The 12,136-nt window shown below is 35.5% G+C and overlaps 1 protein-coding gene across 3 annotated transcripts in view; it reads left to right on the forward strand.

Annotated features, from left to right (window-relative positions):
- Window positions 1–7,735, forward strand: part of Zc3h6 (zinc finger CCCH-type containing 6) — a 68,992-nt gene extending 61,257 nt beyond the window's left edge. For all 3 annotated transcript variants that reach the window (XM_074050263.1, XM_074050261.1, XM_074050262.1), the window contains one exon: window positions 767–7,735. In XM_074050263.1, coding sequence (XP_073906364.1) covers window positions 767–2,250 — 1,484 coding nt within the window. In that variant the 3' untranslated portion in view covers window positions 2,251–7,735. The remainder of the gene's footprint in view (window positions 1–766) is intronic.
- Window positions 7,736–12,136: the final 4,401 nt, after the last annotated feature.

Below are 12,136 nucleotides of genomic sequence, written 5' to 3' on the forward strand. Positions count from 1 at the left end.
CTATAGTGCACCTTAATAGAGAGGAAAGAGAGTCACTCTCCTGAAGCATCAATTAGTAATCCTTTCTACTCTACTAGAAGACATCTGATAGCCGGGCTTCTTAGTGCCTAACAGACTAGGGTTAAGTGGACCTTAGGAGTAAGGCCCAAACAGTTTGCTTAAAGTTAAAGAATATAAATTTTAGGGTGTGAGTTTTGTTATTTTTAATGTTTTAATAGCTAATATATATTCTTAGATCACCTATCTAAAAAATATAATGAAGTATATATAGAGTCTCTGTCATGTCCCTCGTTTGTGCAATTTCCATTGCTCCCTAACAGTCCTTATTAGTGATTTCTTTTCTTCCCAGCCACTTGTTATCTTGATAAAATCTGAGCTATGAAGCTCCAGGATTGCTTGACTTAAAGAGATCCCAAAACATTCTGGAATGCCTTTCCAAGAGTATATTTTCTTTTTCCCCCAACACTGTCATAGATACCATGTATACTTCTAAGTTCCCTTTGGCCAATGAAAGGCCCTGACTTTTCTTTAACTTGAAAGATGTTACACATATTTCAGTATCTCACCTCTTCCTTTATGAAGAGTTTAACAACTGAGTTGATAATTATCTTACCATATTTTATTTTGCTCAGTAATGAACCCTGGAATTTCTATTATAGATTTTTTGAAGTTAGACTACAGTCATGTCAGAAACAACACATGTTATTTTAATTAAAACCAAATATGAATGCTTTGTTCTTTACCACAAGTTTTTGTCTACATTTAGATGATACAGTTAACTGGTATTCCAGTAGTGAAGAGGAAGAAGGAAGCAGTGTCAAGTCAATACTGAAAACATTACAGAAACAAACAGGAACTTTAAGGAATCAGCAGCAGTCTTCCACAGAACTCAGCCCTCCTACTGATCCAAGACTTGCTAAAGAGAAAAGTAAAGGAAATCAAGTGGTTGACCCTAGACTTAGGACGATCCCAAGGCAAGACATTAGAAAACCTTCTGCATCTGTACCAGTGGATCTTAGACTTGCATGGGATCCCAGGAAGTTAAGAGGAAATGGAAGTGGTCATGTAAGCTCTTCAGTTGGTGGAGCAAAGTTTGATTTGCATCATGCAAATTCTGGCACTAATATCAAACACAAAAGAGGAGATGATGATGATGAAGATACAGAAAGAGAACTGAGAGAAAAAGCTTTCTTAATACCTTTGGATTCTTCACCTGGTATAATACTCCAGGATCCAAGGTCACGATTGAGACAGTTCAGTCACATTAAAATGGACATTATCCTAACCAAGCCCAACTTTGCAAAACACATTGTGTGGGCTCCAGAAGACTTACTTCCAGTACCTTTACCTAAACCTGATCCAGTATCTTCAATCAATTTACCTCTGCCCCCTCTTATAGCTGACCAGAGACTCAATAGGTTATGGAATGCAAAAAGTGACCTTCATCAAAACACACTGTCCACTGATTCAAAATTAGTGGCCAAAACAAAAATTAATCCAACAAACAGAGAAGGATACTTAGAACAATTTGGAGACTTACACAATTCAGGAAGTAAGTTAGGAGATCCTAGGCTACAAAAGAATTTTGATCCTAGGCTTCACAGACTTCCCAGTACAGAGTCTCATCATTTGCTTATGAAGGAATCCCATACATCAAAGAGTGCCCCTCGTTTAGCCAGATCAAACCCTGGTTCATCACAGCCCTTGGGAACAATAACTAGCAGTGCTGGTCCTGTGGCTCTACCTCCATATGCCCCTAAACTCTCTTCTTCAGCTGGTCTTCCACTGGGAACTTCAAGTTCAGTTCTTGGTGGCATTAGTTTGTATGATCCTAGAGAACAGGGTTCATCATCTATGTCAGAGCTAGCAGCAGTTTCTTTAGGAGAAAATGCAGAGAATCAGAAAAAAAGTGGTAGTTTAAAAATTAGTGACAAAAATGAACCTTCTCCTGGAGAAGCAATCCTGCCACACAAAACCACTCCAAACACTGAAGTTACTAGTGATGGGCCAGCTGACACAAAGGCAGACAGCCTCCAGAGTTCCGGTAAGATTCAAGTCTCAGCAGTGCACAGTCTTCCTATTCAGGCCTTAACAGGCTTAATTAGACCCCCATACAATGATCCAAGGCAAGCAAGGCAGCCTGGACAGGTGAGCCCAACTCCAGATAATGATCCCAGTAAAGAAACAGATGACAAATCTCTGAAAGAGGTTTTTAAAACTTTTGATCCAACTGCTTCACCATTTTGTTAGCTATTATGTAATTAAGCAGTTCTTTTCACTTGTGATATTTCAGTCCTCTGCTGTTTTGTAACTGGTTTACCTCTATAGTTTATTTATTTTTAAATTATAAACACTTTTCAGCTGCTAGTATCAGAACCACATGAAATTATATCCTCTAAAGCCTGTGGTATTTTATATAATATTTTTATAACTTTAAGAGACTGTAGTGATTGACATAGAAATACATATCATGTTAGTTTCAATAAAATACTTTTATTGTGAATAATTCACCATGAACTCAGCACTCTGCCTGACCATATGCCAGTTGTCTTTCATAATCAATGTTTAGATAAACGACTTCCACTTTTATATGGTTGTTTAGTTTTAAGCAATATGATATACATTACTTTTGAGAACCAGTATTTTGACTAGGACCCTCTATTTGTCAGCACAGAAATGATTAGTGTGTAATGCCAACTGCTAACTAAAATGTAAAATGAAGTATCAAACATTGTAAAATCATAATTAGCAGAGAAGTTCATGTTTAAGGGCATCACTTTTATTAGTATTGGCAATATTATTTGTGTAAATGAAGCATTTGTCGTATCTTTTTAAAGTATTTTATTGTATACTGTATTATAGAAGTTGGAGCTATATAAATAGAATGTTTTGCTTAAGTGAAATATTCCCAAGTTCTTTAACATAACTTTTTAAATTTAATTTTTCATATTAAATAGTTATGAATTACTGTGTTACATTGTGATGTTATATATTTCAGTGTTTTGTCTTTAGCAGCATAATTTATATTACTTTTTCAAATGATGTAGCTATAATAATTGTGTTCATTATGACTTTGGCAATTTTTAACAAAATTTTAAAAGATCCAGTGAGTCTATAGTGATTATTACACTAATAATATGTTTTAAATGTCTAGGTTCTATATTTTTTCTTAAATAACAAGAAAATACAGAGATGGCAGGTATAGTCAACTGTAAATGGCTACCAATAAAGAATATGTTTCAGATCTCACCTGACTGGTGGAATTACCTGGTATTTCAAGTATTTAAATTTTAGCTTGAAATCTAAATTGGTTAGAAATTGTATTTTAAGAAAAATAAGTTGCATTCATTCTTGTGTATTTATTGCAGTATATAAAATAATGACAACTCAGTTTTATACATCTATAACTTATAACAAAGTATTACACTGATAGGTGCATCTTGAGCTGCAGGTATATGACAAGGTTTGCTGGTAATAGCTCCAATAAGTAACTTGAAAAAGAGAATTTCATTATAAAACATAAAGTGATTTTTAAAATACACATCAAAATATTTTTGCTTCCATTTGTTGCCTAAAGTGGTTCTGGAAAACATTTGGGGGTTAAGACATGCTGTTTAAAGCCATATAGAAAGAATTTTCTGATTTATTGTCCAAATTAACTTTACTGCTAAAAAGTCAATAAAATAGATAAAAGTGACAGAAAAAATATATTCCAAAGTAATATAATTTACTCTTTTTTATCGGGATAAAAATCAGTAAGATTGCTGAAATTTAGTAAATTGAAATTTTTAGCAATCTTTAATTCCATTCATGTATTTTATCATTCTTATATTAAGTAATGCAGTTTACATTTCAAATATCATACAAGAAAAGATTATTTGGCTTGTTAAAAATCAAACTTTTGGCCAGGTGTGGTAGCTCAAGCCTATAATCCTGGCTACTTAGGAGGTGGATAGCAGGAAGACCATAGTTGGAGGCCAGCCCTGGGAAAAGTTTGCAAGATCCCATCTCAACCAATGAAACCTGGACATAGTGGTATGTGCTTGTAATTTCCAGCTACATGGGATGTGTGAATAAGGGGATTGTGATCCAGGCTGACCCAGGCATAAAGCAAGACACTGTCTCAAAAAACCAAAGCAAAAAAGATTAGGGGTGTGACTCAAGTGCCTGCCAAGCAAGTTGACCCCCAGTATTTCCCCTCCCCAAATCAAACTCTTAACAAAAGCTCATTTTATTTTAACAACTAGAAGAGATGTCAAAAAATTAATTAAAAGGAAAGGATTTTCTGGTGGTGTGATTGAAGTGGTAGAGCTCTTGCCTAGCAAGCCCGAGGCCCTGAGTTCAAATTCCAGTACTGACAAAAAAGGAGTAAGGTTTAAAAATTACTAATGCAGATTATGCAGTATTCAGTATTTATTTTATTTTATCATTTTTACATTTACTCACATGTGTATACATTGTTTTGGCCACCGCCCCCCTTCAGTATTTCTTGAGTCTTTATTAACTGGTGTCCTAAATGCTATTTTACAAGAAAGTTTGGTCTTTAAAATTTGACAACATATTTTATGTGAAAGTGTTTTATTTATGTTTAAAATAATGATTTTTATTTACCATACAGTTTTTTTTTAATTGAGATAACTATTAGCTTAGGGGATATCTGTCAGATCCTGTCAACATGGATTCTCTTAATATTCTTCTTTTTTCCTATTTTGTCACAAAAATTTAGCAAATAGTTATTTCTCTCAATGAATAAAGTCCTCGTTAAGGTGTACTGATGTTTTTGGAATCCATGAAATTTAGTTTACACCTTCACACTGAAAAATAAGTTCTTATTTTTAAAAGCTACACCTTAAACATTGTATGCATATATGAATAAAGGAAAAAAATAAAGATAAGAGAAATAATTTGTGTCTTAAAGGAAACTGGACATAGTCAGGATGTCACTTACCTATTTATAATGTTTGCAACTGATGTTTTATATCTGTTGACTTCGATGTTGAATTTTATTGGTATAAAATTGGGACATCAGAAGACCATAATGATTTAGAGTTAGCAACTGCTTTTCTGTATCTTGGTTAGGACTTCATTCTGAACTTGGAAACAAATCAAATGTGGAAGTGACTGTACACTATCCAGTAATTGGATCTTTTTCTGTTGGCCCTCTTTGTTTCTCAGCCTAATCTCAACTCCCAGAAGGAGGCTGCAGTGAAAGCAGATTAATTGTGAAATGATGGTTTGCTTAAGTTTCTCTTTGTCTTTTAACTTGCCATGGGACTTTACGATTTAAAGTTCCTTGCTGGTCCTGTTTATTTTAAGAGTGGGAAAATAGTGGATTATCTTGTATAGGCTGAATTAATTTGTATGTGAGAACATTCAAGAGCTGAAAAACAATGAGTTCATATTCTTGTTCTGAATTTATTTCTACATAGTTAATCTCCAAGTCTAGTTTCTTATCTGAAATAGGGATAATTTTGATTGATTGCAGGTTTGCTGTAAAAGGGAATCATTTTTGTAAAGTATTTGTAAATAGAAAATTATAACTTTCACAAAATAATCATTATGTTCCTATTAGAGTGTGTTAAATTGTACAAATTCTAAAATAACATGATATGGTTCATGTGGTTTACCAGTTTTCTGAAAATTTGGATGATGTATACTAAAGTTATGACAATAGAATTGCCTGAGAAGTTGTTTCAGGAAATATTAACCCATCAAATTAATGTCAACTAGAAGTTAGGAAATTCCTAGGGACCTAAATGTGAGGTCTTGGAATGGCTGTGAGATCTATTTGCACAATACATAATCTGATGGTGGAGATACTTTCCCTGAGTTCATCCTGTGCTGAGGGCTGTATGTTGGAGGACTGTTCTATGCTGAGGGCTGTTACCTAAGAGCATACATCTGCAGTCTTACTCCATTGATAGGGCCCTGTAGCCTTCATTGATTAGGCTTTCTCTGAATACCTAAAATGAAGAGCAGTTGTGTTTTCAGAAATGACTTGGCAGTACTTGATAATATGTTCAAAATTAAGGTCAGATTATATAAGCATTAGAAAACTATAATTTGTTTAAATAAGACTTAGATTAAGAAATTGAAGCTTTGAGAAAATGTAGCAAACAGGGTGTATGTTTGAAGTTGTTTTCCTCACTTATGTGTTGGGATCTGGCATTATGTAATGCCGTTCCCGGAATAGTTTAATGTGATTTGCAGAGCTAGTTTCAGTGGCCAGCAATTGCTGTATTGCCGGATTTTGTGTTCAGCTATGTACTTATCAGTAGTATTTGCAGTTGTAACAAAGCCCAAATTAACTTGTCTTTCTTGGAAGGATACAGATAAGAAAGGACTTTTAATACCATCATAGTACTTAGAACTTTTAATTTTCAAATAAAAAATAAAATTCATGTTTTATGCTTTTGGAGACAGGATCCATCCATGTTGCCTTATTTCTATGTTTCCCCATAGCAACCGGTCGTTCTGGGCACAGAATGGGTGCTTTAACTGTTTTGATTGCTTTCTGACATCCATCCAAGTGTAAGTTTTACAGCTGCTATCACCTATGAAAGCAGTGTGGCAGAAGCATTCCATGATCAATTTAGGAAGAGTGAGGCTTAACAATTGTAGCTCTTTCATAGACACAGGAAACCCACCCCCTTTTGGTGCCCATACTCTACCTCTGAGCAATGCAAAGGCAGGGTTAGGAATTAAGTGCTTTTATCAGACCTCCTGGTTTACAAGATAACTCTTTCCACTCCACAATGGAAGTTTGGAAACCAATAAATTATTCCTACAGCTCCACAAAGGATCCTTTTTTTAACCAGAAAAGGAACTGCATAAGTAGGATCTCACATTTTTATTTTAAAATATTTCTCTTAATTTCCTCCTTCTCTGAAATATCAGTCAAAATTATGAAGGTAGGTCTAATCTAGTGAATTATCAACAGCATTTCACATGCAATCTTTTATCCTGACATCATGGGCAGAATTTACCCTTTCAAGTTATAATTGAACTCTAACTTTTAGGTCTTATATCTGTTTTTTAAACATCCTTCATTGCGCTTTTCTTTCATTTTTAGTAATTATTGTACTGGAGTACAATGTGACATTTACAAAGTTCTTCTACTATATCATAGTTTAATTCATCATTCTTTATCCCCCCTCCCCCCATTCCTGGAACTTCATTACACTTTGAAATAGAGCAGTAATATGCTGCAGTTACCAAAATTATTGTTGGTATAAAGGAAATTTGTTGGCTTTTTTTCTTCTTTTTTTTTGATGGTACTAGAGTTTGAACTCTCAGAGCTTTGTACTTGCTAGGCAGATGTTCTAACACTTGAGCTATACCACCAACCCTTTTTGCTTTAGTTATTTTTCAGATAGGGTCTCTCATTTTTGCCCAGGGCCAGCCTCAGACCACAATCCCACCCACATAGCTGGGATTTCAGACATGTACCACCATATTTGGCTTTTTGTTGAGATAGGGATCTTGATAACTTTTTGTCCAGCCTGGCCTTGAACCAAGGTCCTCCTGCTCTCCATTTCCTAAATAGCTGGGATCACAGGCACCTGCAACCACACCTGGCTCCAGAAATCTGTTTCTTAACTTTGAAGAAAATTACAAGTTCTTAGAATATTTTATAACATCCTTAAGTTGCTTGTTTTTTTTAACTTAGTTTATAAGAAAAGGTGAATGTACCCCACTTACAACATTTTAGAAAAAATCAGATCTGCAAATTATCCATCACCACAGTTGGCTTATTACTGATTTTATAAGCTGCTGTGGGAGGGTGGGGGGGCATGCCTGGGGATGAAACCCAGGGCCTCAGCCTGCTAATTGAGCACTCTTACCACTGAGCTCCACCCCAGCCTTTCATTACTGATTTTAGTACTTTTGTAAGGGTATTAAGGCTAAGAGGAATAGTGAAATTTGCATTTGCTAATATTTCATCAGAAGTCTGATCTGTAATTTATTATAAAGAGATAAGTATAAAGAGGGTCATTTAAAAAAAATTAGCAAAGTTGTTCCCAAACCTTCATTATCAGCAATGTCTTAGGGTTACTCATCAATGATAGATTATACATGTCATATGCATTTCAGAGAAAGTGAAAAATGACAAATTAACCATTATCACAGATAACATCTACCTCTATTTTACAGGAGTTTGCCCTCCAAATGCTTGTGAGGCAAGTAAATAAGATAGAATATTTTTTTTAAGAGGCAGAATGATATTTCCATATAAAGGTAATAATCAAAAAGCAGTCATTTGTATGCTTGCTTGCCAACATTTAGAAATTTCTTACATTCCTCCTGCTACACTTGCTGTCCATCACCTAAGAGCCTGGAAGGGTTCAGCGTAGATCTGGAGTTCAGGACCCACGTCATTTTATTTTCACGTAAGGCTTCTGTGCCTCATAAAGCAAGGGCATTGATGGCCCTTGTGCCCCAGGCTACTTTGTATGTGTAAGTTTGTGGGGAAGGAAGTGTCCAGACTTCTGATTGCCTGTTTTCTATCATCTGTACACACTGTGCTGAAATCCAGGTTAAACCTACTTGGTATGAGGTGTTTTGTTTAACTTTCTAGTGTTAGTATTTCAGTTTCCCAAATTGTATCTCAAATGTTGGGGAAATGCTGCCTAGACTATTTCACTTCAGAAGTTTTCAGTACAGATCAATTTAGTAGATTAACTAAACTGCTAATCTGTTAAAAGATTCTGGGAAGGAGTAGACTTTGCTGAATTGATCAATTTTCTGATGAAACAAATCATTTGGTAAAATCAGGATTATCTTTTTTCTTTTCATTGACTCATCTTCCGAGTTGCATTCTATTGTTTCAAGTTTCTGTAATTTTTTTCTGTGGTACCTTTCTATTGTTTGAATTTAAATTAAAAATACTTTAATAATATCTGTCTGGCAGTGTGCTGCTTTGCTTTAGTAAATCTTCAGAGTGTGAAGGCAGAATATAGAGGAGCCATGTGTGCATAAGAGCCTGTAAATGGAGCTCATCACAGACTTTATTTTAAAGGGCGAGGGAGGGGTAACATTAAACTATTTGCCCTGGTATGCAGACCACATAAATTAGTAGCATTTAAGGTCCCATTTCCTGGTTTTGCCTTCATTCCAGGAAGATCTCTTTCATTAGCTCAAATTAGTTTTCTACTAAAAGATCTGAATCTGAGAGGTTGCTAAAAAAAAATAAATGAACTGCTTAAAGGAGAGCAGGAACTCATTTGGGTCAAAATGGGATCTCATCTCTGGAAAGGCTCTCAGAGACCAACTAACTGGTGACGCTTCCCTCTACTGTCGGGAAGCATCATTAAAGATGTTTTCTGGCTTCTGTACCAGTATGTTCAGTGGTCAAGAATAAACTACCTTAAAGGAGCCCATTGTTACTTTGTTTAATTAATGAGCAACTGACTGTCAGAAGCTTCCTACTTGAGAGCTAGCATGGTCTAGTCATGATGCCCTCTCTTGAGCAATGTGATATTGGACAGGTCAGGACTTCTCTGAGCATCACACTCCCTATCTACAAGCAGATTCATTCCCTACGTTACAGATGGACTGCTTTTTGAATATCATTTTCTGCAAAGCAAGTAAAATGGCACCACTTTGTGGTGAATATCAAATGATCAAGTATACAAAGTGCATTTTAGAAACTGAGACTTAAAAAGTATGGTAGATGTAGCACAATTTTTTCAAATCAAACCGTGCCGTCTTCAATATCCTCACATTGGTAGTGGTTCTACCCCTTTGACTTCATCCTCTTCAAGGAACTATCAACTTCTCAGCATTTTTGAGCCACAAGTGTTTATAATAATTACAGTAAAACCTTGATATATGTGAATTGGGTGATGGTGTTCAGTTTACATTCATTATCTCATCAAACACAGCACTCATGATGTATTTACTATGTCCAGGTTGGTTGAGTGAGGCAAGCCCTTACTTTTATTTCAGAGATGTGCAAACAGTGTAGTGAGGCTAGACAGCTTGCCTCAGGTCACACAACCAATGGATCTGGGATTTAAGCACCTGCCTGGGTCCAAACCAGTGTTCTTCACTCCAGTAACATACTGCTTTCTGGTACCCGATCATAGCATAGACCAATAGGTTCATGACTCCCAAGTTTGGCTACAACTCTGAAGGCCTCAGTCCATCGTCTGCAAGTACCTTTTGCAGATGTTTATATTTACTGTTACTTAGTTAAAAATTAGTTTGATTGGTAATCCAACATAATCTCTCAAGTAATGATGCTGTCAGATTTCACAAAATGGAAACTGGAATTGACCATTTTCAGGGGTCTCTCTAGATTCTTCCCTAGGGTTTTAAAACACATTCCATTTTAAAAAAATAAGTGGTAGGTAAATCCTTTGGCAGCTACTGTGTGAAAGTAGGATATATACTCTTTCTCTTTTCATGCCTTCCTTAATGGGACTAGTTAGGATCATTCTTGGATGCTTCACAGATTCACTTTTTCCTTACAAAGATTGTTTGGGGTCTGACTCCCTCAGGGACAGCAAAAATTCCTGTCTACTCAAGATACGGTATTTATAGGCAGAAAAAACTTTAATTTTTATCTAGAGATAATTAACCTCATAATTATTTTATTCTTAAAAAGGACTTCAGAGTAGAGATCTCAAATTCCCATCTTTATCTGGTTGGTAATTGAAGTTTTAGAAAGGATAAAGAAGTCAAGTTTATGTAAGTGTTTGTTTTGCTTTAAACTAAAGCAGGTTACAGCCAGAGTTAAACATAGCACAGCAGTAGATACTGATTAAATGCTCACTGTGATATGTACATGCAAGTTACTTTTTCATGATAATTATTGGAAAATCTATCAATTAAGTGCTTAACAAATACTTATTAACTGAGTAAATTCCAACTTAGAAAAGCTTTGGAAAGGCCTGCATGCTTGCAGTTATCTTCTACTGCACATTGAATATGTAGAGTAACTAATGAGTAAGAAAGAATGCTGATGGGCCTTTTTCTGAGGTTTCCGAAAGTAACTCAATCAACTGCTCAAGTAAGGTTGGAGCAAGGAAATGAGGGTATTGCTGTCAGGTTGATGGTATGTATCCAAGCCACTGAAAATCCCAAAATATTTCTATAAAGCAAATCAAAATTCCAATATAGACTAGCTAAAGAGAGCAAAGTTTTCATTGATTTTACAAGCAGGCAGTATATCAGCTCTTCTGAGGATCCCTGAAGTGTCTCTAATTGTCCTTGGAAGCACGTTTCCCAACAGTTAGCCAGACCTCCATCTATAATATCTACCTCCTGTCCCTAAGTAGTGTCAGAAACAGATATAAAAACTGCACCATTTATGAGTCTTTATTTGCTTTTCCTGCATGGGAAGTAGAAAGTGTTTCTTTCCTTTTTTCCTCATTTCTCTGTATTCTATCTTGCTCTACTAAAATAAATCCTTGCGAACACAAACAAGGTATAGTATTTTTAAAATATTAATGAATATTCATTTTTTTCTCTCCAAATTTGCAAATTATTGTCTCATTGGCTTGAGACAACCATCCAACTATGACAGTGGAGTGGAGGAGGGGAAGGAGTCTATTATGGCTTATTACAATGAATACAGAGAGAACAGGGGTAATACTCAGCTTTGATACTCAAAAACAGCACTTTGCAATAGTATCAGAGCCTGGCTTGAAGTGATTGTCTAAATCTCTTTGTTCTCCCTTTAACATATCAAAGACCAGAGTTTTACTTAAAGGAGAGTCAAATGAGGAACGTGGTAGAGGATGGTGTGGGAAACAGAAGTATTTTTCTTTTTGTCCTTGGCGAACTCTGAGAAAAAGAAAAGATTAGGTGCAAACTGATGAAGTGTTTATCCAGAAGTGTTTACTATTTGGTGAATAGGAGAGTTTGGGTTCTGTATCTGAGATTCCGAGAGGAAGCTACAGGGCAGAAGTCCCATTGCTGATGTGGGCAATCAGGTTTACATGTAAAATTACATCCAATAGTGTTTGTTTTATAAAATTGGATGCGCTAACATTTGGCACATATGTGTTTACAATTGTTATATCTTCTTGTTGGATTGTTCCCTTTATCAATATGAAGTGACCTTCTTTGTCTCTTCTGACTAATTTTGTTTTGAAGCCTGCTTTGTTAGATATGAGTATAGCTATTCCTG

The sequence above is a fragment of the Castor canadensis genome, chromosome 12 (genome assembly GCF_047511655.1).
Source record: "Castor canadensis chromosome 12, mCasCan1.hap1v2, whole genome shotgun sequence".
NCBI classification, from domain to species: domain Eukaryota; kingdom Metazoa; phylum Chordata; class Mammalia; order Rodentia; family Castoridae; genus Castor; species Castor canadensis.